This window comes from Ochlerotatus camptorhynchus, unplaced genomic scaffold (assembly GCF_037179485.1).
Source record: "Ochlerotatus camptorhynchus isolate MF236.1 unplaced genomic scaffold, CSIRO-AGI_Acam_v1.1 ptg000232l, whole genome shotgun sequence".
NCBI lineage: Eukaryota > Metazoa > Arthropoda > Insecta > Diptera > Culicidae > Ochlerotatus > Ochlerotatus camptorhynchus.
The window spans coordinates 2,298,280-2,323,568 of record NW_027040722.1 but is presented as its reverse complement, the minus strand read 5'-3'; the positions used below and the strand labels follow the sequence as shown (position 1 = coordinate 2,323,568).

General features: G+C 42.5%; 1 protein-coding gene across 7 annotated transcripts in view; it reads left to right on the top strand.

The window, feature by feature from the left end:
• The window catches only part of slmb (beta-transducin repeat containing E3 ubiquitin protein ligase slmb), a 376,498-nt gene that overhangs the window by 117,030 nt on the left and 234,179 nt on the right, over positions 1 to 25,289 (top strand). For 6 of the 7 annotated variants that reach the window (XM_065225684.1, XM_065225686.1, XM_065225680.1 and 3 more), the window contains 6 exons: positions 2,591 to 2,813; positions 16,398 to 16,584; positions 16,651 to 16,915; positions 16,979 to 17,170; positions 17,227 to 17,489; positions 17,547 to 17,736. In XM_065225684.1, the coding sequence (XP_065081756.1) occupies positions 2,591 to 2,813; positions 16,398 to 16,584; positions 16,651 to 16,915; positions 16,979 to 17,170; positions 17,227 to 17,489; positions 17,547 to 17,736 (1,320 nt within the window). The remainder of the gene's footprint in view (positions 1 to 2,590; positions 2,814 to 16,397; positions 16,585 to 16,650; positions 16,916 to 16,978; positions 17,171 to 17,226; positions 17,490 to 17,546; positions 17,737 to 25,289) is intronic. The other variant, XM_065225685.1, reaches the window with a different exon arrangement.

Sequence of the window (25,289 nt, the reverse complement as noted above, 5' to 3'; positions counted from 1 at the left end):
AAAATTTGTTGTTACTTCGTACGTGAAGTTTACGATTTTCAGAGTTGAGAGGAAATGCTGTTCTAATATCAACATGAAGCTTTAGTGTGATAATTGATTAAAGGGTGATACGGTCAAAATTTGGTCAAGGGAAAACGCGTGTAAATCGGTGAAATCGTTTATTTAAAAAATCAAATTAAATTTCTTTTTCAAGTTCAATTAGTATAAAATTCAGGAAAAATATTCAGTTAGGCTTCCGCTTTTCCAAATCCGAATTGCCGGGCCTTACGCTTGACCCCTGCCATCAGATTTTGTACAGCCACCTTGTCCACCTTCTTCGCCGCAGAAAGCCAGTTTGCCTTGAACTGCTGCTCGCCCTTAGCAGTTTTTTTGGTCTTCTTTAGGTTCCGCTTGACAATAGCCCAGTATTTCTCAATTGGGCGGAGCTCTGGCGTGTTGGGAGGGTTCTTGTCCTTGGGAACCACCTGTACGTTGTTGGCGGCGTACCACTCAATGGCCTTTTTACCGTAATGGCAAGATGCCAAATCCGGCAAAAACAGTACGGAACAACCGTGTTTCTTCAGGAAAGGCAGCAGACGTTTATTCAAACACTCTTTCACGTAAATTTCTTGGTTGACAGTCCCGGAAGCTATGAAAATGCTGCTTTTCAAACCACAGGTACAGATGGCTTGCCAAACCAGATATTTCTTTGCGAACTTTGACAGTTTCATGTGCTTGAAAACATCTGCTACCTTTCCCCTTCCTTTTGCCGTATAAAACTCCTGTCCCGGAAGCTGCTTGTAGTCGGCTTTGACGTAGGTTTCGTCGTCCATTACCACGCAGTCAAACTTCGTCAGCATCGTCGTGTACAGCCTCCGGGATCGCGCTTTGGCCGTCGTATTTTGTTTATCATCGCGATTTGGAGTCACTACCTTCTTGTAAGTCGATAGTCCGGCTCGTTTTTTGGCTCGATGCACGGTTGTAGACGATACACCCAGCTTATTTGCGGCATCTCGGAGAGAGAGGTTAGGGTTTCGCTTGAAACTACCGGCAACTCTCTTTGTCGTCTCAGCGGCTTCCGGTTTTCGATTTCCCCCCGATCCAGACTTCCTGGCTGTCGACAAACGTTCCCCAAACACTTTAATTACATTTGTAACGGTTGATTTGGCAACTTTTAGCGATTTTGCCAACTTTGCGTGCGAGTAGCTCGGATTTTCGCGATGCGCGAGTAAAATTTTGATACGCTGCTCTTCTTGCTTGGACGGCATTTTGACAACTGAAGAGTGAATTCCAAAATCAAAATAGGAGCAACATTCTACACACACACACACCTTCAAAATGAGGGGTGTTCAGGTTTTTTAAATGCAAAATTGAAAGAAATACGTCAAGTTGATATTGACCAAATTTTGACCGTATCACCCTTTAGCTATTGAAAGTTCTAAAAAAAATAGATTGAAAGTTCCGCTAGAGTACGGCATTGCGAAAATAAAACAGAAGTATAAATTGAGCGAAGGGGCATTAATGCGACAATACTAATCAAATACTAAAGGTACAGCACCCCTAATGGTAGAAACGGCCAACGTAAAAGACTTCCGTCTGCAGCCTAGGCAATTTCCCGAGAGTTCTTCGCTGATATGTATTTCACGTTTTGTTTTCGAACTACGTAGAAAGCTAGCGCTACCAAGGGAGTGATTTTCGAACTAAACTTGATACGTCTGGTATTCTTCACTCGCGGAGCTACACTCCATAATAGTTAAATCCACGCTGTAAACAAAACTATGAGATAATCTGTCATTTGCCGGTTCCCGGATTCATCCGCGCGCTCTGCAGACTGTGAAATCACATTGAAGCCGCCATAATCTCAAGAGTATAATACCCATTTCCACACATCAGCAAAATCACGTAATCATTGAAACTTGAATACATCCATAATCAGCCCAACCGACGGCGGTACCATTGTCGTTATCATCGTCATCGCCTTCGTCATCGTCGTCGGCCGGCAGGCTAATGTTTTGTTTATAAACATAAATAATGGCCACTCATTGGAAAACAAAAATAAAAATAAAAATCGCTGAGACATCGTAAGCGACTAGGATTTTATCGTATCTACCGCCATACACAGTAGCAATCATACGATGAATCCTTTCATTATCGTCGTCGCTACTGAAAGTCTCTGCTTTCATTCGTCGCTGTTCGACGTAATCGCAGGGTATGTGCACGGCATTGCATGATGGCGTTAAGCGCGTGAAGTGGAAGCAAATAAGTGCAGCTAGCATGACTTATAAGGTAATAAATATTAATGACAGGATAGTGCCGAAAGAACATGTACAAGTGCACTACACGAAAAACGAATACGAGTTCCTGTACCTTCAACACTCTGTTAATGACAGATTTCACCTGCCGAGTCAAGTACCTACCTATTACCCAGCCGCAAGGACCGTACAAAAAACTCCAAAATCGTGTTTGCACTTCAAATCGATGATTGATTGGATGAGTGACTGCGGGCAGATATGGAAACGACATCCGCCAATTGCATCATGATTCAAACCGCACCAGTAGTTGGTTTGGTAGTATAACTGACCTTCTCTTTCCTTTTCTTTTCTACTTCCAGTTCACCACCTCGATACTGTACGATCCGGCGCGGAAGAAAGAACCTTCGCAGTCATTCCAAACCGAACGTGATGCCTGTCTCTCCTATTTCGCCAAATGGAACGAAGCAGATCAGGTGGACTTTGTCGAGCAGCTCCTGTCCCGCATGTGCCATTACCAGCACGGACACATAAACGCCTACCTGAAACCGATGCTGCAGCGGGACTTCATCACACTATTACCAAGTAAGTCGGTGGCTGGCTATACGTATCGCACACACGTGGAAGACTGAACATTGATTAAGGGAAGATGTATATGAAGTAGCATTTTAGGGTGACCAGCCATGTAGAAAAATACGCTTCAAGGAGGAGGGGGACCAAAGGTGGTACTTCATGAAACGTATACAATCGCTAATGACCTGTTTACATACGTGTTGGTTCATAATGCTGATTAACCTAAATTGGTGTAATCCGAACAAGTTTGTACCAGAAATTGATGCACCGATGTTAACCATCACCGTAAAACTGTTTACATAATGCCATGGGTTTGCGACAAGCTTACCAGCACGTGAATCAGCACAAGTATACTTACCTTACCAATCAGGCTAAGGCCTTGTTGTCCTCTGCTGTCCGAATAAGTTGTCTCCACTCTACTCGATCCATGGCCGCACTTCGCCAGCCTCGTAGTCCGCAGGTCGCCTTCTACTTGGTCGAACCACCTTGCCCGCTGCGCACCTCTTATTCTTGTTCCTGTTGGGTCGCTTTCGAGAACCATTTTCACTGGGTCGTCGTGCGACATTCTTACAACATGCCCAGCCCCAGCCTCCTTTGAATTTCTCTGCTGGTATCATTTTCGGCGGTCACCAGTGCCAAAACGTGCGTTTTTTAGTTTATGCGAAAACGGTCCATTTAAGCCATATAGTGTTTTTGGAGAAGTGTGTGCACTTAAAAAGTCCCTTCTTTTGAGCTTAGCCATTTCATGATTAACCCACCTAGCAGGGAGATGAAAAATTTACTTTTTGTGTTTGTCGAGATAACAAAATGATGTCTTGAGCAAAGTTTTAGACAATATTAAAACAAACATTTTTTGCCCAGAACGTCAACCATCTACAGTGACCCGCAACGAAAAAAATCCACCTGAGTTAGTATCAAAATGTTTACTTAAACCTAAACATACTTCTCAAAAAAAGTGCTTTTATGTGTTCTAATAATAAATCAGGTATTTAAGAGAAGAAAAGAAGATGTTTTAATTCATTTATTCAAAAATTTACTTTTTTTGTAACGTTTTGAAAAAAAATCAACAAAAATGATAGGACAAGAAAAAAAATCCATTTCGTAAATTCGACACAAGAAATCGATTCCATATCGGGGAATTATTCCCAATTGTAATTAAACATTGAAAAACCCATCGGAATTAGTTTTGAAATATGTCAACATCAACACTCCGTCATTTGCCGCCATTTTAAGTTGTCCGTCACTTGCTTATCGCGGAAAATAGTTTAATCTCGCCGAAAAATCATGGATGGCAAATAAATTTCAATTTCCATCCGAAATTTGGTGGTAAAAGACTGCCAGAACAAGGTATCACAACGGAAAATTGCTGCAAAGTACAACATTAGCCGAGGAGCAGTTCAGGAGATTTGGGCGAAATATCAGGAGATCGGATCCGTGACTGACAGAACAGGTAGAGGAGGCGTGCGCAAAACGGATCATCGGACTGATACAATGATTATCCGGGAAATAAAGAAAAACCCTTCAATAACGATCAGGTCGAACAAGGAGAACCTTCAGCTTTCGATATCCGATCGAACAATCAGCCGCAGGATCAGTGAACAAGGTTTGAAGAGCAAATTCGCAAGAAAGCTGCCGTACATCAATGCCAAGAATAAGAAAGCACGTCTTGAATTCGCCAAAAAATATATCAATAAATCGGTGAATTTCTGGAAACGTATCTTGTGGACTTACGAGTCAAAGTTCGAGCTCTTCAATCGAAAACGTCGATTGAGAGTGTGGAGAAAACCAGATGAAGCCCTACAGGATCGACATCTTCAGTCTACTGTAAAACACGGCGGTGGGAACATAATGGTATGGGGCTGTTTCGCATGGGCTGGAGTAGGAAACTTAGTACGGATCAATGGCATAATGAATGCTGATGCCTACATCGATATCATCAATGATAATCTCCAGGAATCCGTGGCAAAAACTCGAGTAGGAAAGGACTACATCTTCCAATAAGATAATGATCCGAAGCATACTGCCAAAAAAACGAAGGCTTTCTTCAAATCCAAGCGGATCAAACCATTGGAGTGGCCTGCCCAAAGCCCAGATTTGAACCCTATTGAAAATCTATGGGCAATTCTTGATAATAAGGTTGATAAGACTAGTGTTACGAACAAGGACACGTACTTTTCAGCCTTATCTCGAGCCTGGAGCAGTATTGACCATCTACATCTGCAGAATTTGGTGGAAATGCATGCCAAAACGTCTTCAGAAGGTGCTTGAAGCTCATGGTGGACATACTGGGTACTAAAGGTCGCAAATCGATATTGCGATGATTTTTTTTTGTTGGATTTACGAAGTGGATTTTTTTTCTTGTCTTATCATTTTTTTTTATTTTTTCTTTCAAAACGTTATAAGAAAGTGAATTTTTGAATAAATGAATTAAAACATATTCTATTCTTTTTCTTAATACCTGTTTTGTTATTAGAACACATAAAAGTTTTTTTTTATGATAATTATAGTTAGGTTTGAGTAAACATGTTGATAATGATTCTGGTGGATTTTTTTCGTTGCGGGTCACTGTATCTCTTATGTTTACAGAGATATGTAATTTTTTGGTAAGAGCCTTCAGAAAATCAATTTTTTGCAAATAATTTTTCAGGAAGTAATTTTTTGACATTAGTATGTTCAACACAAATATTTGTTTTTTTTTTTAAATACGCCATTTTGGCTTGGGAAGCAAGTCCATATCTTCAATATTTCTTAAGATATTCCAGGTTTTGATCCAACATTAGCACTATTTCCAAGGTCAACAGCTCGAAGTTGGGCAAAATTGGGCAAACCAGATTGATTACATTTGAAAGTATACTTAAAATGCTGCTCAATGCATACCAAATCATTAGTATTCTTTAGTATTCTCTGCTGATCTGCTTATTACCAAACTATAGTAAACCGTGTACAGATAATCGTTTTCTTGCATTAGAGGCTCCTTCATACGTCATTTACTCTTGGTGTTGAGCAAAAATGTTTGTTTTAATATTGTCTAAAACTTTGCTCAAGACACCATTTTGCTATCTCGACAAACAAAAAAGGTAAATTTTTTATCTCCCTGCTAGGTGGGTTAATCATGAAATGGCTAAGCTCAAAAGAAGGGACTTTTTAAGTGCACAAACTTCCCCCAAGACACTATATGACTTAAATGGACTGTTTTTGCATAAACTAAAAAACGCACGTTTTGGCATTTTAGACCACTGTGCAGTGAGCCCAAATACACGAACTCATCGACCACCTCGATTTCGTCACCGTCAATCTGAACTCGGGATGGGAGGCTAACATTGTCTTCCCTAGAACCTCTTCCTTTCATGTATTTTGTCTTTGATGCGTTGATGGCAAGTTCAATCCGCCTAGCTTCAGCCTTCAGTCTGATGTACGTTTCCGCCATCGTCTCAAAGTTCCGTGCCATGATGTCGATGTCATCGGCGAAGCCAAGAAGCTGGATGTACTTCCTGAAGATCGTGCCATTCGTGTCTATCCCAGCTCTTCTGATCACACCTTCTAACGCGATGTTGAATAGCAGACACGAAAGTCCATCACCTTGCCTTAACCCCCTTCGAGATTCAAAGGGACTCGAGAGTGTCTCCGATAATCCAACAACGTACATCACTCGATCCATCGACGCTTCGACCAATCGCGTCAGTTTATCCGGAAATCCGTGCATAATCTGCCATAGCTGATCTCGATCGATTGTGTCGTATGCGGATTTGAAATCGATGAACAAATGATGTGTTGGCACGTTGTATTCGCGGCAATTATGCAGAACCTGCCGAATCGTGAAAATTTGGTCCGTGGTAGCGCGGGCACCCATGAATCCCGCCTGCACCACGAACTCTCTTGCAAATGGTTACAGGCGGCGGCATAGAATTTGGGAGAGTACCTTGTAGGCGGCGCTCAGCAGTGTGATCGCGTGGTAGTTGCAGCAATCCAACTTGTCGCCCTTTTTGTAGATTGGGCATACGACACCTTCCATCCACTCCTCCGGTAATATCTCCTCCTCCCAAATCTTGGCAATTACCCAGTGCAGCGCTCTAGCCAGTGCTTCACCACCGTATTTCAATAGCTCACTTGGTAGTTGATCTACACCAGTTGCTTTGTTGTTCTTCAGCCGACCGATCTCCTCCTCAACTTCTTGAAGATCAGGGGCCGGTAGCCTGTCGTCTTCTGCGCGTGCTCCAAGGTCTTGCCGTGCCACCCTCGTTTTCTGCTGCATCACCGTTGAGGTGCTCGCATTGTACTGCTTCCACCTCTCAATCACCTCACACTCGTTCGTGAGAAGGTTACCTTGCGGCACGTAGCCTTTGAGCGAACTATTTAGCTTCTCGTAGAACTGCCGTGTGTCGTTTACGCGGTACAGGTTTTCCATCGCCTCGCGATCTCGGACTTCCTGCTGATGTTTCTTCCTTCGGAAAACCGTTTTGTCTGTTCCGCGCTTGTCTGTATCGCTCCACATTCAATCTCGTGCGGTGTTGCAGCATTCTCGCCCGTGCTGCATTCTTCTCCTCTACTAACAGTTTCCATTCGCCTTCAAACCAGTCATTTCTTCGGTCCGGGACCGCAGTACCTAGTACCGCTGCAGCAGTACTACCTATGGCGGAACGGATGTCCCTCCAGCCATCTTCAAGAGAAGTTGCGCCAAGCTGCTCTTCCGTGGGTAGTGCAACACTCATACCTACTAGTGCCAATTGGCGCACACTATGATTAGGAGCATCAGTTATGGCCGCACTTTAAAATCATAATATTTAAAATAAAATCGTAATATTTCGAATCTTATGATTATTATTGAACTTTACTCATCACGATTGAGCATATAAATTATCAAAAAAAAATTAATTTGTTAGTTAAAATATCGCTAAGTAACATGTACGAATTTTAGCAGTACGTCTACGAAAGCGAAGCAATAATTGGAAATCAATTTTAAGCTGCTGAATAGAAAGTGTTTGAACTGAAATTCAGCCTATACTACAGAACTGCAGTCGCCTAGAGCCCAAATCATTCATGTTAATAATAAGATAACTAACATTCTCACTAGAGCCAAATACTGGCCACTACTGGCTCACCTACCTTACCTGGGATCTTCAGGGAATTTTATTTTACCTGGAATTCTCAGGGAATTATCAAATTCTTTTATCAAACAAATTTTTAAGAGTAGAATATATTGAATTCCCCTACTACGCGCCTATATTGTGCCATGTTTTGGCGATATATAACGTTTTTTTTACAAAATTAAGTTCTGTTAAGATTGTTGATTCAAATCATATTCATTGGGGTACACATCGTCCACAAAACACACAAAGATTATGATTCATTCGTTTTTCTGAGATATGACCAAAATAGGAAACTATGGCCAATACTGGTGCACTTATCATTACCATAGCCCTAAAGATTGTACTCCCTTAGCTCAGTCGGTAAAGGCGCAGCTACAAAGCAAGACCATGCTGGAGGTGGCTGGGTTCGATTCCCGGTCAAGTCTAGGATTTTTTCGGGTTGGAAAATTTCTCGACTTCCCTGGGGCATACAGTATGATTGTACTTGCCACACAATTATACCAATGCAAAAATGGTACAGGCATCGAAAGTTCTCAATTAATAACTGTGGAAGTGCATCAAGAACACTAAGTTGAGAGCACGCAATAAACTAATATGCGATATGCAATAAACTTGAAATGCGAGGAAGAAGAAGAAGAAAAAGTAGAAGAAGTAAAGATTGTACTCGAAAAAATGCAATACTTTCTTTTGTGTATAACTTTTTATTACATGTGTAAAAATTGATGACATTTTGAAAAAGCTAGTTTAGAGTGTATGTTTACATGTGCAAAATCTCGTCACAATCTGTCAAGTAATTATCGAGATGGCTTCCAAGCAAGAAGTGCTTCGACAAAAAATTATGGGAGCGGTCGTGGAAAATCCAGGGTATCCATCCAACCGGGAAATCCGGGAAAAACCGGGGAAAATCCGGGAAAACCCAAATCTCACCGGGAAAGATCATATAAGTATCAAGTTTGATTTTATCATAGTCTTGTAGGCCATAATTTGGTCTTGAAGAATCATTCAAACCTTTATAAAACTTGCAGTGTCACTTGGAATCAATCAATTTTATGTCATAAACATACACTAAAGGGCGAACACGAAATTATTGCGACACATTCAACAGGGCATAACTTTTTTACCATTGGGTAAAAATCAACCAAATTTTGCACACTTTCTCATTGATATGTATTGTGTACATGCTGTCAAACTCGAAGTCGTGTTTTTCGATTCAACGAAAATGGAGGTGAACCAACGCGAGTTGAGAGAACAAATTCTTTCCAAACACCTGGAATTTCCTGACCTGTCGCACCGGCAGTTGGGAAAAATGTTGAACATTCACCATTCAACCGTCTCCAGAGTGTTGAAGCGGTTCCAGGAGCGGTTGACGTTGGACCACGGCAAAGGAGCTGGAAGAAAACCGGGACCGGAGAACAAAAAGACAGAGGGAAAGGTGAAGCGGATGATTAAAGCAAATCCCAACGTCTCAAGCCGTGATTTGGCTAAAAAGATCGGCATGTCGCAGAGCTACGTCCAGAATGCAAAGAAGAGAGCTGGACTACATACATACAAGGTACAGAACTTCCCAAACCGCAATGAGCGGCAACAATCGACGGCTAAAACTCGGGCACGGAAGCTCTACGAGAAGATGCTGACAAAATATGGCTGCTGTGTGATGGACGACGAAACGTATATAAAAGCCGATTTTAAGCAAATTCCGGGGTTGGAGTTTTTCACCGGCAAGAGCAAGTTCGATGTGGACGACAAATTTAAGAAGAAGAAAATGTCGAAGTTCGCCTCCAAATATCTCATTTGGCAGGCCATCTGCTCTTGCGGACTGAGGAGTGAGCCTTTCGTGACAAAGGGCACAGTAAATGGCGAGATCTACAAATCTGAGTGCCTCGAGAAGCGCCTTTTGCCGTTCTTGCAGCAGCACGACGAAGCTCCGCTATTTTGGCCAGATTTGGCATCATGCCACTATTCTAAAAGTGTCCTGGAGTGGTATGAGGCCAATTCTGTCCATTTTGTTCCAAAGGACATGAATCCGCCAAACTGTCTGGAGCTGCGCCCGGTGGAGCAGTACTGGGCAATAATGAAGCGAGAACTTCGGAAGAGCAAGAAGACAGTCAAAGACGAGAAGGACATGTTAAGAAAATGGAAAAAAAACTGAGAAACTGGTACCGGATGACACTGTAAAGACTTTGATGGAGGGCATCAAGCGAAAATGCGTTCAATTTTACACTCAAGGCTCCATCGATGAACTTTTCTTTTGATTTTTGAAGTAAATATATGTATAAAACTACCCTAAAATTTTGATTTGATTCTAAACATTATAAGAAAATTGGCATGACATTTTCGGTGTCGCAATAATTTCGTGTTCGCCCTTTATGTTAAAGTATCAAAAATCCCCAAAATTACAAAAACTATATTCTTTTATTTCACTTGCAATCTGTTCGTGCACGGGGAAAACGGTGATTTTGCCGTTGTTGCTACTACCAGGCATGGAAAATCATTTGCATTCATTCACATTCATTTGCCTTTAACTTTTTTCTTCAACAGCATTCCGCAAAATGATGTATAGAGCTTTTGTAGGTTTTATTATTAGCTACAACTTTTGTTAACAAGTCAAATTCGTATATCTTAAGCATGACGAACCAGAGCGAACAGGAGCCAATACTATTTTTCAGTGAATGTATTTTACAGTAACAAGTTGCTACAAAAACTCTATACATCATTTGGCGGAATGCTGTTGATGAAAAAAGTTAGAGACAAATGAATGTAAATGAATGTATGAAATGAATGCAAATGACTTTCCATGCCAGCCTACTACCATAGCTTACAGAGTTATTTTTTAGAATTTCTGTTGGTGTAAAAATGTTTGAATTCTTTTGCGGCAATTTTCCGAGTGAAGAAGTTGTAGTATAAAGCCTGAGCGACACATATTATGTTACGAATCTACTTGAATATAAGAATCAGATTTGCCAATAAATAAATGTCCGATCTCAAACTCCTCACATGCTCCATCATGCTTGGCATGCAAATGTTTGACACCGGACACAATCAACGAACTAAGATGATTCGTCCAGAGATAAATTAAAAATAATTTCTGCTCTTCGTGCTATCCAGCTACACCAGATTAGTTAGGACATCGTAGAATACTTCGGTACCTGACTCCATACCTCTCACGCCAAAGACAAAGTACTTAATTATCTTAGAGATAATTCATCCAGCTCAAACATTTCTAGGGGAAATCATCATTATCATGAGTTCAAATTTAAGTCGCAAATGTTCTAAGAGTGTTAAAGTGACTTCATTAAAAAATAATAACGATCTGAACTCCAGGCATTTTGGAAAACCAAATAATCCAAATCAATGATATTATGGGGCTTCCTGATAGAATGGTAAATTAAGAATTAAGTCGAATAATCGTATGCCCTGTTGAGTCTGCAGAACTTCAAGAACAGATATCCAGGATGATTTTGATAATCGAACAATGTTATTTTTAAACACAATTGATAATTTTAAATTATGTTATGAACGGAGACTCAAAATGCTCAAATGTGAAAAGCGGGCAAGATTTCGATTAAACTGTAAAATATCTTCAAGACAATAATGAAAATGAGAATGATAAATATGTTTGTAACACATCTTTGTATCCCATAAAATGTTGTTTTACTTATAGATCTTTAACATCTAAACTCCAGGAAGATTAAAAGAAAATAATACTGCCTTTCTCCTGTTCAGGTACCATTAATACATGATTTTTACGACTTAATAAAACAACATTTAGGCTCATTTTTGCGAGACTCTTTGATTTTATACGAATTCCATAAAGTTTTTAAAATCTAGATCATGACGTATTGTAGAGCAATTCTGCTGGCAAAAATATATGATTATCTATAAACTGTTAATTTTGAACGTCTTTTTTTGTATAAAGCAGAGGTGATTTTTGGGTTGGGGTTTTTTTTTAAATAACCGGGAAAAACCGGGAATTGAAAAATTGGATTTGAATGGACACCCTAAAAATCGCGAAACAGTTTGGAATCGACAATTCGACAGTGTCCCGTGTGGAAGGCTTTAATATTTTTGAATCGGTTAACTCCCATCATCAAATCACATGACAACTCTAATACAAAAAACTCTTCGATAAGAAAGGAGTCTGGGATAGAATCCACGATTTTCTGTTCCGTAAGCAAAACCGGTCGCCCTAAGGTCACCGAGCTCCTCATATCACAACACAGTACTTATAATCGAGTTGATGTTGTAACCATTCAAACCAGACACTACGAGTTAGCAATGTGAGGAAGAGTAAAGAGGATGAGCATTAGGGTGGGTCAACTTTACAACCGCCCGTTCCGCATTGCTATTTCAATGTGTATTGAGGTCCCCAGCAACTGTGCAAAAAATTTGATCGAATCTGGCTATAAACTCGAATTGCGGGAGAATTTTAAATTTTGTATAGGAAACAGAACGATCCTATTAATTTGCTTACCAAAAATCAAAATATTGCACATTATTCACCAAATCTCGGACTTAGATTGAGAATACTATACAAAACAACTTTTCCGAAGACTGCAAATCAATTTGGTCTTTGTACACAAAGTTACTATTGTTTCAAATTAGACGAAGTGTTCCACACGTACCTACAAGCTCATACAGGGGATACTCAAAATAACTAGGTCAACTTTGGAGTGTTGCAACTTCGTCAAATGGGATCCGTTTTTAATTCTTCCAAAAGAATTCAACTGGAAAACCATGGTCACCGGATACCGGAGATATTTCGGGTTTCCGAAGGGCTTGTCTAACTTGCTAAATTTGTGATGTTATTTTCTATAGGATGCCGGTTAAAAATCAATTTTTTTAACAAGGGAAATGTTGGCTTCGACAATACCTTAACCTATTATCATCTGGGGGGTAAACAAAGTCCTAGAGCACTCAAATTTGGCAAACAGTTGCTCTGAAACACAATGCATCCACATGCGAAAATTGAGCTCTCAAGGATGTTGTTTACCCCCTGACGATAATAGGTTAAGGTATTGCCGAAGCCAACTTTTCCCCTATATAAAAATATTTTTAGTATCTACACAAAAAGAAAAACTATTTCCAATGCAAGTGATGCGCCAAAAACTAGAATATGCCAATAATCAACCGAGATATGGCCATTTCCCAGGAATTGGTTCTGATGGAGGGTTCTGAATGCGGTCAGATCTTTTAATCAACAAACATGCATAAAACATGCGGTGCGACAGCTCTTTCTTCATGGTTTTTTTTATATCAATAAGCTTGAGCTTGATTGACCGCCCACGGTTGCTACTCTGTTACTGCCAGATCAGCTGTAATTACACAGAGAACCAATAGACGATGCTTGGGACTAGCAATCATCCTCAATGTGTAAAAACTGGTGATCTTAAATTAGGCAATACCAGCGCCGGCCGCGCCCGAACACAGGTCAAGAAAGGAATGGGAAGGATTGTGTTGACATGACACTCGCTTTGATGGAAGCCGAGAACACCTCTGCACTTCCACGAGGAATCACTGGGATGTTGGATAAGAGGGTTGGGTTTGCAGCAAGGTTCGTTTTGGTAAACGATAAGCTGAATTGATGTCCTAACGATCATATAACGCGAAGGAGCTTGGGACTAAACCCACGGTCTTCTGCTCAGTAAGCAAAAACGTTTGCCACTAGGCAGACGAGCACCTTTTTAATCACCGAGTTGTTGTTATTACCATGTAGTAGTCATATTAACAAATAAAACGATTGATGAATCTTGAATGTGGATGGGCCTGAGATTAGACTCATGATGTTCTGCTCAGTAAGCAAAAACGGTTGCTCTAAGGCCACCGAGCCCCTCATATCACATAATACCGTTGCTCAAATTTGTGTATCCATTCAAACCCGGAACCAACGACAACAACGAGTTTCGCAAAATACACGATACACAAGCGATTTTACCATAAATCTCTTTGATATGTAAGGACCTGGGACCGCGTTTTTCTGCTCAGTAACCGACGATCTTTCAAATCCGAAAACTAAAAACTACGAAAAAGTACTTAGGCCTTGATTAAGTTCCACTTTCACGCGACGTTTAATGACAGGGTCCTATCCAGGATTACATCTGAAAAATCCAAATCTGGCCAACGCCCACCTAAACTAACGCTATTCGCATAACAGTCCCATGTAGATATGAAATCCATAGGACAGACTGTTATGCGAATAGCGGCAGTAAACCTGTTCTAATCCACCTGAAATGACTAACGAATGGAAGACTTTGACTACCCAGCCATGCAATAGTCTCATTCCGTGCCTTATGGCAACTTGATGATTCTATTGCGCTCATCTTTTGGCACCACCCAGGGGAGACTTGGTCCTGTACCCAATGCTTAACTTATCTCCATTCCACTCAGCTACTCGCAATTTCTTGTGATATAGTGGGCGGAATATTATTATATGAGACAATTCAATGCAGACGTCTTTCCAAATTTGGCCGATCGACAGGTAATCGGTGAGTTACCACGATAGTTGCTATTCAACAACTCGACAACGTCCCATCGTCAACGCCTGCTATGAGAATTTCCCATTGCAGACGCCAACGAAATGACGTCATCGAGCTATCGATCAACTACCCTGGTTATCGCCTGGTACCTTATAGCACGATGCTAGGAGGCGAACCGGAAGAATTGATGAGCTACCTCTCCCCCATGGTTTTTTTATCAATAGGTTATCGATAAACTTTAAATGCATCATTGACCACATTAGCCGCTTTCGGAACCTCCGGGATGCCTCCGGGGAAACCTGTAGCAGGGGACAATTGCATTTTTACACCAAAACATGCCTTGCGACAGCTATTTCTTCATGATTTTTCATCAATAGGCTTTCGATAGAGTTTAAAAGGATCATTTACTACATTGGCCGCTTTCATAACCACAGGGATGCCCCCGGGGGAACCTGTAGCAGGATACAACTGCAAGTTTACATCAAAACATGTCGTGTGACAACTCTTTCTTCATATTTTTTCATGAATAGGCTTTCCATACACTTTAAATGGATCATTGATCACATTGGCCGCTCTCGGAATTTCCAGCATAGACCGGGAGAACCTGTAGTAGAGGACAATTGCATTGTTACACCAAAACATGCCATGCGACACCGCTTTCTTCATGGTTTTCTGTAGGCTTAAAATGGAACGTTGACCACATGGGCCACTCTCGGAATCTCCGGGATGCCCCCGGGGGATCCTTTAGCTGGGGACAGTTGCATTGTAACACCAAAACATGTCTTGTGACAGCTAATTTCGATGTGGTTTTTCATGGATAGGCTTTCGATGGACTTTATCCAAGCAGGATTACCTGGGGTAGGGTCCAAACAATGATCGAAGAGGAATAAGAATCGAACAAGGTGGAACATTTTCAGGTATTATTTAGCACTGATAAGTGATGTTTAAACTTTAAATTTTTAGTAGCTTTAGGTATCAGTAACACTTTTTACAGCAAAAAGCAAATAGATCCACACGACAAGAACAAGAGAGCACGATGCGGACTGTGCGAACTATGTCTCCTTAAATTACCGAATAGGGAATCTGTTCTTGGTCTATGCTGTAGCTCTATTCCATCCCAATTCTATCGTTCTTAACTTACTTTTTGAAATGACTAAACAACCACGTGTCGGCTGTACGCTGCTTACGCCATGGTGACCCCGTCGCCCGTTCGTTTGGATTAAATTAGTGCCAATTTGGCGTGTCTTTTGCAATTTTGCTTTCAACACGCTGCGCATCTTCGAAAGGTCTGCTCCGTGATGGCGCTCTCTTTGCATTAGCAAGCGCGTTCGAATTTGGCAAAGATTACAGCACTGGCTGGTGGCGGCTGCACTGAATGCGAAATTGCGAATGCAATGTTACAAAGTGAAGTATGCGCCGCACGTGTGTACGCGTTACGTTCGTTGGTTGGTTGGTTGGTTGGTGGAGCAATACTATAATGACGGGCGATCGATCACCGACGCTGCAGGAGAGAAGGCGTTTGCGGTAGTGTAGGTTCGGGTCGGGTTCGGCACCGTATGATTATCGGAGCAATTAACGCACATGATGGGGAGGCATTAGCCAGAGGGAGGAGATTGAATCATGCGCGCGAGGTTCATGAGAAGAAGGTGTAATTTGACACAGGTTGATGAACCGAATGAAGGAGAAGTGTGCTTTGTTTTTGTTTTTACCCGAGGAGTCCAAGGATGGCAATGTCTCCAATTGGATTCAGCTGCGTGAGTGAATTGCTTGATCACTTTCGGTTTTCTCTGCTAGCATTGAGTTTCTTCGGAGATTCGGTTTGCTCTTTGAATACATGTTCATTGTAATTATGGAAGTTTCAAGGTCAGTTGCCGATATGGGATAGAAAGGAAACAGGTGGGCACATTTTGCTTATTTATTCTAGATCTTTCTGGAGTCCAAGTGGGTTTGAGGGTTATTAGTACTTTAGTAGATCTCAAAATTGCTATCGACGCTCACTAAACACTTTCCCCCTCTTTTTTCCAATCTTTTCACAGCCAAGGGACTGGATCACGTGGCCGAAAATATCCTCTCCTACCTGGACGCCAAATCGTTGTGCCGAGCGGAACGCGTGTGCAAAGAATGGTCTCGCGTCATATCGGAGGGCATGCTGTGGAAGAAGCTGATAGAACGGAACGTCCGTACCGACTCCCTCTGGAGGGGTCTCGCCGAGCGCAAAGGGTGGTCTGTGTTCAAACAAACCCAGTCGAGCAAATGTTTTAATGAATCCCCATTTTTTGCTCTTCCCAGGATCAAATACCTGTTCATACCGCGACCGGGCGTGACACATCGGCCGCACAAATTCTACCGGGAGCTGTTCCCGAAGATCATGAAGGACATCGAAGCGATCGAGAACAACTGGCGCACGGGAAATCACAACCTGCAGCGGATAAATTGCCGATCGGAGAACTCGAAGGGTGTCTACTGTTTGCAGTACGACGACGACAAAATTGTATCCGGCCTGCGGGACAATACCATCAAGATTTGGGACCGCAACTCGCTCCAGTGCTGCAAGGTTGACCTTTACCTCTTCCCTCCCTGTTGTTTCAAAATTATTAAAAATTTCTTCAAACCGCAGATCCTTACCGGTCACACCGGCTCGGTGCTGTGCCTCCAGTACGACGACAAGGTCATCATCAGTGGTTCCAGTGACTCCACTGTGCGCGTGTGGGACGTCAACAGCGGCGACATGGTGAACACTTTGATACATCACTGCGAAGCGGTGCTGCATTTACGGTTCAACAATGGCATGATGGTGACCTGCTCGAAGGTAACGATCGCCACAATAGATGCAGAGTTCAAAATAAATTAATACAATTATTGCAGGATCGCTCGATTGCCGTGTGGGACATGACATCACCGACGGAGATTGCCTTGCGGCGGGTGTTGGTTGGCCATCGGGCGGCGGTCAACGTGGTTGACTTTGACGAGAAGTACATCGTGTCGGCGTCCGGCGACCGCACGATCAAGGTTTGGAACACTTCGACGTGTGAGTTTGTGCGTACCCTCAACGGTCACAAGCGTGGCATTGCGTGTCTTCAGTACCGGGACCGGCTGGTCGTCAGCGGTAGTTCAGATAATTCTATAAGGTAAAACGAAGCTTGGTCGCTAGATTTGCTAGATGTTGATGGTTTGTGTGGTTTCAGACTTTGGGATATTGAGTGCGGTACCTGTTTGCGGATTTTGGAGGGCCACGAGGAACTCGTCCGCTGCATTCGGTTTGATTCGAAGCGCATTGTGAGCGGAGCGTACGATGGCAAGATTAAAGTGTGGGATCTCCAAGCTGCCTTAGACATTCGAGCGCAAACCAACACGCTGTGCTTGAAGACGCTAGTGGTAAGTGTTATTATTTCTGGTTTGGGTTCGAAGTATAATCAATTTTCGGTGCAATTCTGAGCAAGGTCTATGTTGGCATAGATGTTAGAAGATTTTTTTTTATTATGCTAGGCGATATTTTATAAATTTGAGGTGAATCTTATGACTAAATTTCAAAATTATTCAAAAAGTTATATGATATGTCATCCCCCAATTCTAGAAATGACGGCAGAGTACTTCGTTCATAATCTTATTGTAATTATTAAGAACCACAGATGTCGATTAAGAATACACCTTTCGTAGGACTTGCAGCGCAAGTCAACCAAACTTAGATAATTCAAATAGATCTCAATGATAGCCTCAAGTACTTCTAACTCATGGGAAAACAAAATAATTCTAGATGCAATTGCGAAGGATTCCGAGGCAATTTCTTTTCTTAATTGCTTAACTTTTTAACGCCCATGGTTACTCTGGTGCATCATGTCTTTTTTGAAATTGTGAGCTATAATTTTCTGAAATTACAACCGATTTTTGTAAAAATATTATAACATACCTAGCTTGTACTAGTTCCTCTATTATCGGAAGAAAAACCAGACCAATATCTCAAGACACTGCAGAGATACTGACTATTAAAGACTAAAGGTCAACAGGTGGAAGTTGTGGGCAGTAAAGATAGCTCGATGTTTCGTCGAAAGACCTCTAGAACAAATTTAGATATCTAATCTTCAGAATAAACTGCCAGAAGGCAAGTTGAGTAAGTCTAGTAAAACACCATAAACCAAGAGAATTCCTAAAAAAAACCATGATACCAAAGACATCTCAGAAGACCTCTGCCAATGTACAGAAGACCTTTGTCCGCAAATCGAAAAGATTCAAGTCATCCATAGATTTTTTTTTGTCATGCAATTTGCTTAAACTTTTCGCATTTTCTCGAGCCCACATCTGACGATCTTGAACGAAGTTTAAAATGCATTTAAGAATTTGCAGTAGAGAAGCAAACTTCGAGCTTGATATTCAGACTTGCACGACTACTGGATGTTTGAATTAGTGTCCCTGAAAACATGAAGTGCAAGAATCCAGTCAATCTCGTCCTTAAATTTGTGTGATCGAAGATTTTTAGAAACCTTCGTAGGGTAGATGTACCAGTCATTATAGTTATACGTTTCTCCGTTAGCTATGGCATTCTGGAATTCCCACCATTGTAACAACGTAGCCTCTTAATTTTTCCCAAGGTTTAAACAGCATAGCATCGATCACGAACAACCTCCGGAGCAGCAAATTCATCTCGTCGATAGACCTCAAGTACGCATCCTGGCAACTTCCAGTTCACCAAAGGTCGAGACCGTTAACAGCATTCACGGCTGATGACGCATATCTTTGCAGATATGGAACCGCAGGTCTTTGACATCATCATCTGCTCGGAAACCTTCGAATCGCTCTGCTCAAATAAGTAGCCCGTAGACTTCGGCAAGCGAAGTCAATGTTCTGTTGGAAACAGATGAAGTACCTCGGTTATGTGATCGACGAGCAAGGATGGCAAGTGGACGACGGAAAGATCGAGGCGATCGTGCAGTTTCCAACACCTTCGACCAGAAAGGAGGTACAGAGCTTTTTGGGCGTCTGTAACTGGTATCGTCGATTCATCGCAAGGTTTTCCCAGCATGCAACTGCACTGACAATCTAACAAGAGCAAAGACGAATTTCCGGTGGACACCAGCAGCGGAAGAAGCATTTCTGGTATCTGCGATGCCGGACTACGACAAACCGTTCGCAATAGCATGCGAGGCGAGCGATACAGCGATTGGAGCAATCCTCACTCAAGAAATCGAAGAACCCGATCAGTTACTTTTCGCAGAAGCTGTCAGCGTCGGAGAGGAAGTACTCGGTTACGGAACGCGAGTGTCTAGCTGTGATAAGGGCAATCGAGAAGTTCAGAGGATACGTAGAATGGGTAAAGTTCATCGTAAACTGCTATCATGTGGCTCTCAGCTGTTTGAAGTCGATGAAGAACCCCACATGGCTATTGCGATTGATGCATTTGACTTCGAGATCCGATACAGGAAAGGCTCAATCAATGTAGTTCCTGCTGCTTTGTCGAGGACGGTGGCTGAAGCAGTGTTCACCGCACAGAAGGTAGAGGATTCGTGGTACAAGAAGCTGATTGAAAATGTGAAGAACAACGGAGACCAGTATCCAGATTTTCGGATAGCGAATGATGTCCTGGTCAAGAATTGTCGCTGCAAAGACGAGATGGGAGCAGTATTGGCAAAAAAGAGAGGATACAGTTAATCTGCAGATTTCACGACGAACCGACTGCTGTTCACCTGGGCTTCTACAAAACTTGGCACAAGCTGCAAGCCCACTATTACTGGCCTTGGATTGCACTACTTGTCAGGCGGGCAAACCAGCGAAGATTCCATGGGAGATGATATCGGTGGACTTCATTGGTCCTCTTACTCGTCCCAAGCATGGAAACACGGTGCTGCTTATGGTGGTTGATTGCGTTAACAAGTACGTTATCGTCCAACCGATGCGCACGATGAATTCACAGAATATGGTAGAATTCCTAAAGAAGGAGGTTTGTCTGAAGTTCTGGCGTCCACTAATAATACTGTCCGACAACGAAAAGCAGTTCTAGTCGCTGCAGTTCACTTATTGGCACGGCACAAAATTGGCCACATGAAGACCGCGTTATCCTGCCCGCAAGTCAACGATGCGGAGCGAGTCAAACGCGTCGTAGTTACTTGTATCCGGTCGTTGCTAGACGGAGATCACCGGCAATGGGACGAAAATTGGTCAGCACTAAGGAGTGAGTCCGCACGAGGCGAATTTCGTAAGGAATCTACTGCTTCACACGGATCTCTACACACAGCAAGACTTGAACACGCCGGAAGATCGGAAGGTGGCACCGGATTTGCGACTGTCAGTCCAATTCAGCAGCTCAAGAACAACCATGAACGGACAATGCAGGAGTACAATCTTCGGACATGAGCAGTCGTATTCGAGTTAGGACACCTGAGGTGGCGCCGATCGTTCGTACTGGCTTCAAAGGTTGATCAGATCAATAGCAAGCTGGGCCGAAATTCTTTCCGGCAATCGTGAAGGAGATCCTGGGAACAAACTTGTACCTTTTGCAGGACGTTTTGAGCGGAAAGAAAGAAAGATACCATGCGAAAGATATCAATGCCGACTAACTAGGATTGTAACAGCTATTTCCACAGACAAGACATGTCAAAGAAGAGTGAAAGCCTCGAAAAACCGTAAGCCAAACGGATGCAAGGGCAACTTCCGTCAGGTGTGATGAGCAAAATCGTAATTAACTATCTCTACTAGAGATGGGCGATCCGCTCCCGAGCTGTTCTAAAGAACCGATTCACTAAAGTGAGCTGATGACCCGCGGTTCATTTTTTTACGAGTTTTTTAGGAACCGCAGCTCATCAGCACATTGTTATCACAAATCTAAACCATTCAATCCGTGTCTTATAGCGGAATTTTTCAAAAAAGCTCGCATTGCTCCTTTACGCATTGAACAGTCACCGCGTAAAGCAAGATGCGCGCGTAATTCAACATGTGAATGTCTTAACATGACCATGGGGATACAAAGAGAAAGTCGACGAAGAGAATCTGTCAATGTTACTTAGGACCTAATGCAATGTTCGCTTGATATGTACATGTGTTACACGATGTTAAATTTCTACTGGTATTATCCAATGTATTTACGTACCCAACTCTTATTGCTGATGTTATTCTTCCAGCATATGTGCTCTCACCTCTCCTCTGGGGGAGCGGAAGATCCGCACAAAAGCAAATAACCGAAAAGCTAAATGCAGCTCTAAAGCTTAGCAGCTCATCTCCGGATCCGAATGATCGGCTCGAGTGATTCAGTGAGATGACAGCTGTCGGTCCGGGTCCCGTCCAGCTCTTCGGATCTTTTTCTCTCTCGATTCTTCTCGATTCAGCTCCGGATCCGGATCTGAGCTGATGATCTAGAGCTGAAGCCGAGAATAGAGACAGCTCCACTTCGCCAATGCACGCTCTGATCTGAATACACCATTAGACTTATGATATCAGTGAGCTGATGAGCTGCGGTTCCTAAAAATAAACGGCGAGTCATCAGCTGACTTTAGTGAGTTGGGTCTATAGAACACCTCGGGAGTCCATCTCTAGATCTGAGCTGAAGCCGAGAATAGTGGGAGCAATTGTGCTAGAGAATCAAGGTAGATTCCGTCCTGAGCGATATTTCACGAGCGGGCCGAGATTTTGCGAATGTACGAGAGGGAGAGAAGTACTAGTTGTCTCTCTCATTCCAACATAAATTCTGCTCCGCTCCGCAAATGCACGCTCATATTTCAATACATCATTAGATGATATCAGTGAACTGATGAGCTTCGGTTCCTAAAAATGACCCACGGGTAATCAGCTGACTTCAGTGTTCACTCGGCTGTCGACAAAAGCAGGCCACTCTCGATGTGTGCTACGCGATCGTCTGTTTTCTCGGCAGCAACCATTGTGTGGTCCTCCTCATTGTTCTTCATCAGCAGTTCTTTCGGTCGATGCGTCGTCGACTTTGGAAAGCAACCGTTTCGTGATGAGTGTGTGAGTGCTGACCACGTTTTGCGTCCATTGCTGCAATGGACGCGCTCTGACCCTCGTTGGCGTACAACAATTTGCCATACAATGAAACTACTGGAAGCGGCTCCAGTTCTGATGGAGGAGGCTTTTTGGATAGCGGAAGATAAAGTGTTTATTGTGTTGTACCTTTTGACTATAGTTTTGAGATGTATTGTATAGTGACCAAGAATCCTCGGCTCGGTAAAGTTAATTCGGTTGAGCCTTATCAAATAAATTAATAAACAAAAAAAAAAATAATCAGCTGACTTTAATGAATCGGTTCTATAGAACAGCTTGGGAGTCCATTTCTAGATCTAGGCTGATGATCTGGAGCTGAAGCCGATAATAGCAACAATCAATACGAAACTAACGATTTTAAATTGGTACATTACTTGACTAGCCTATTGGTCCCAAGCAAACTATTAACGTACCCTATTCTAGTCGAAATTCTACTACACAATGTTTGTTTTGATTCGCTATGAAAGTTTGACAGATAAAATGAAGGTTTAGTAGATTTTCCTATGTTTCGAGGGGTGAATCGATTAGCTTGGGACCGAAGAGAGTACCAGAGCTGAGCAAAAAAGTTGAGCACGTTATGTCGGAACCTTCTAGTCTTAGAGTTACCTCTATGATAATAGTGAGAGCAAATCTGCTGAAGAATTAACATCAGAAATAAAATCTGTATGTAGACTAGATTACATAGCTAGAGAAAAGGCGTAACATTGTGTAACACGATGTTGATCATATCATCGTGTGTGAAATTTGTGTAAAAATTTCTATAATTTAAAGGTGAGCTGAAGAGCTGTTCAAAAGAATCGACTCCCTTGAATCAGCTGGACGGGTCTGATCCGCTCAGCCAGATGAGCTGTTTTGCTCACCTCTAATCTCTACACCTTGACAAGCACGATTTGATTAGTCTTTGATGATTTGTAATGCTACGGATCTTAGCACAACCGCGCGGGCTGTTCACGATACGGGAGAAATCGTACCTGCAAAACGGGTTGCAGGGAGTTGGTGCGTATCAAAAGTCAGAAGTCCAACCAGGTTAATCAGGGACAAACTGTGCAAATCAGCAAGCTATGCCCGCAGACAACTGCCAACCAAGAAGGGAATCATCACATCAAGTGGTTATGCCGTTAGCCGATCGAAACAAATCGAGCAAAACACCAACTACGAGCACTCCAATCAACCACTGACAACAAAGCTACGAGCTACGAAACAAGAAAACACGAAACTCGGCTAAACCCAACCGAGACTGGATTGGTGTTTACAAATTTCCTTAGGTATATGTGTCCAGTTACTTCGAATGCGTTCCCAAAGGTTAAAACTCTGGGGATCGTTATGAAATTTTACATCTTAAAGTAATGCGAGTCGGGGCGCGGTAAAACCCTTCACTTTGGGCTCATGACGATTTAGGTGGGCACAAACCAATAAAAACCATATTGTCCTTGTAAATATTGTTATACTAAGCCAAGTATTAATATGTAAGCTTCTTTCGTTCCATTCATCTCCACGGCACCTTATCCACTAGTAAAGCAAATACATCATCATCCTTCCTTGGTTGCCACTGTTGATGATAATCACGATCGGATATTTGACGACATTTCCACGACCGTGTCATACGATTTCCGGAAAGCCGATCACCGTAGTATCGTCAACGTGCTGTCTAGTATAGATTGGGAGAGCATCCTCGATCCTGATCCTCGTTGAAACCGGTGCGCAAACGTTTTCACATGTCTTGGCTTATGTCATTGACAGACACGTTCCGAAAAGAGTTCACCGTAAAATTTCTCATCCTCACTGGCAGACGACTGAACTGCATTGGTTGAAGTCGACCAAGAGAACCGCATTAAGAAAATTCACTAATTATCGTACGCTTTCTCTGAAACGTCACTACGTTAGGCTCAATTATGAGTTGAAGACAAGCTAGTTAGCCGTCGAAGCTATTTGTGATATCAACGAGGGATTCAGAGGAGACTCAAATCGTATCCGAGGTCACCCTGGAATTACGTAAATGGGCAGCGCAAGGAATCCGGCCTAACCTTCTTCAATGGTCTTGAATGGAGCAGTTGCTTCCACTCCTCAGCAGATCTGCCGCTTGTTTTCTAAGAAGTTCGCCAGTTTTTTCTCGAATCAGAGATTAACCGACGAACACGTTACCCTAGCAGATGGTAATACCCCACTCTACGTTCAACGTCGAGATGATTTCCATTGCCGCATTACAACTCAAGTCGTCCTTCAATCCAGGACCCGATGGCGTTCCATCAGTATTCCTGAAAAAAACATATCGCCAGCTTGCTGATTGTCCATCTCGGATGGTACATTCCCAGCTTGTTGTAAATTCGCACATATATTTCCTGTTCACAAAAAGGGCACCATACGGCATGTGGACAATTATCGTCCAATTACGTCGCTGAGTGCAGTTTCCAAGTTATTCGAGTTAGTCATCATGGAGCCTCTGCTCTCTCATTGTAAGCAGTAATTAAGTGATGATCAACACAGCTTCACTTCCGGCCGTTCTACTTCCACAAATCTGCTGTGTTTGGCATCGTATCTTACGGAAAGCATGGCAAAGGGGGGGGGGGGCAAACAGACGTCATATATACCGACTTGTCAGCTGGCTTCGATAAGCTAAATCATGCCATCGCCAAGTTGCAAAGACTTGGGGTCAGCGGCAACCTCTTGCGATGGTTTCGTTCATATCTCATTGTTGCAACCGGTCCGATATCTATCTAGCTAAGTCAGGAATACCTCAAAGAAGTCACCTGGGTCACCTTTGATTTTCTTACTCTACTTCAATGACGTGAACTTTGTCATCGAAGGCTATCGTATGCAGATGATCTTAAAATCTACCTACGAATCCGCTCGATTGATGACTGTCACTTCCCAAGTAACAATTTTGGTTTTTTAAGGGTTCTGAAGACCCTGATTTAGATTTGTAGCATGCTTTAAAACCTCGATAA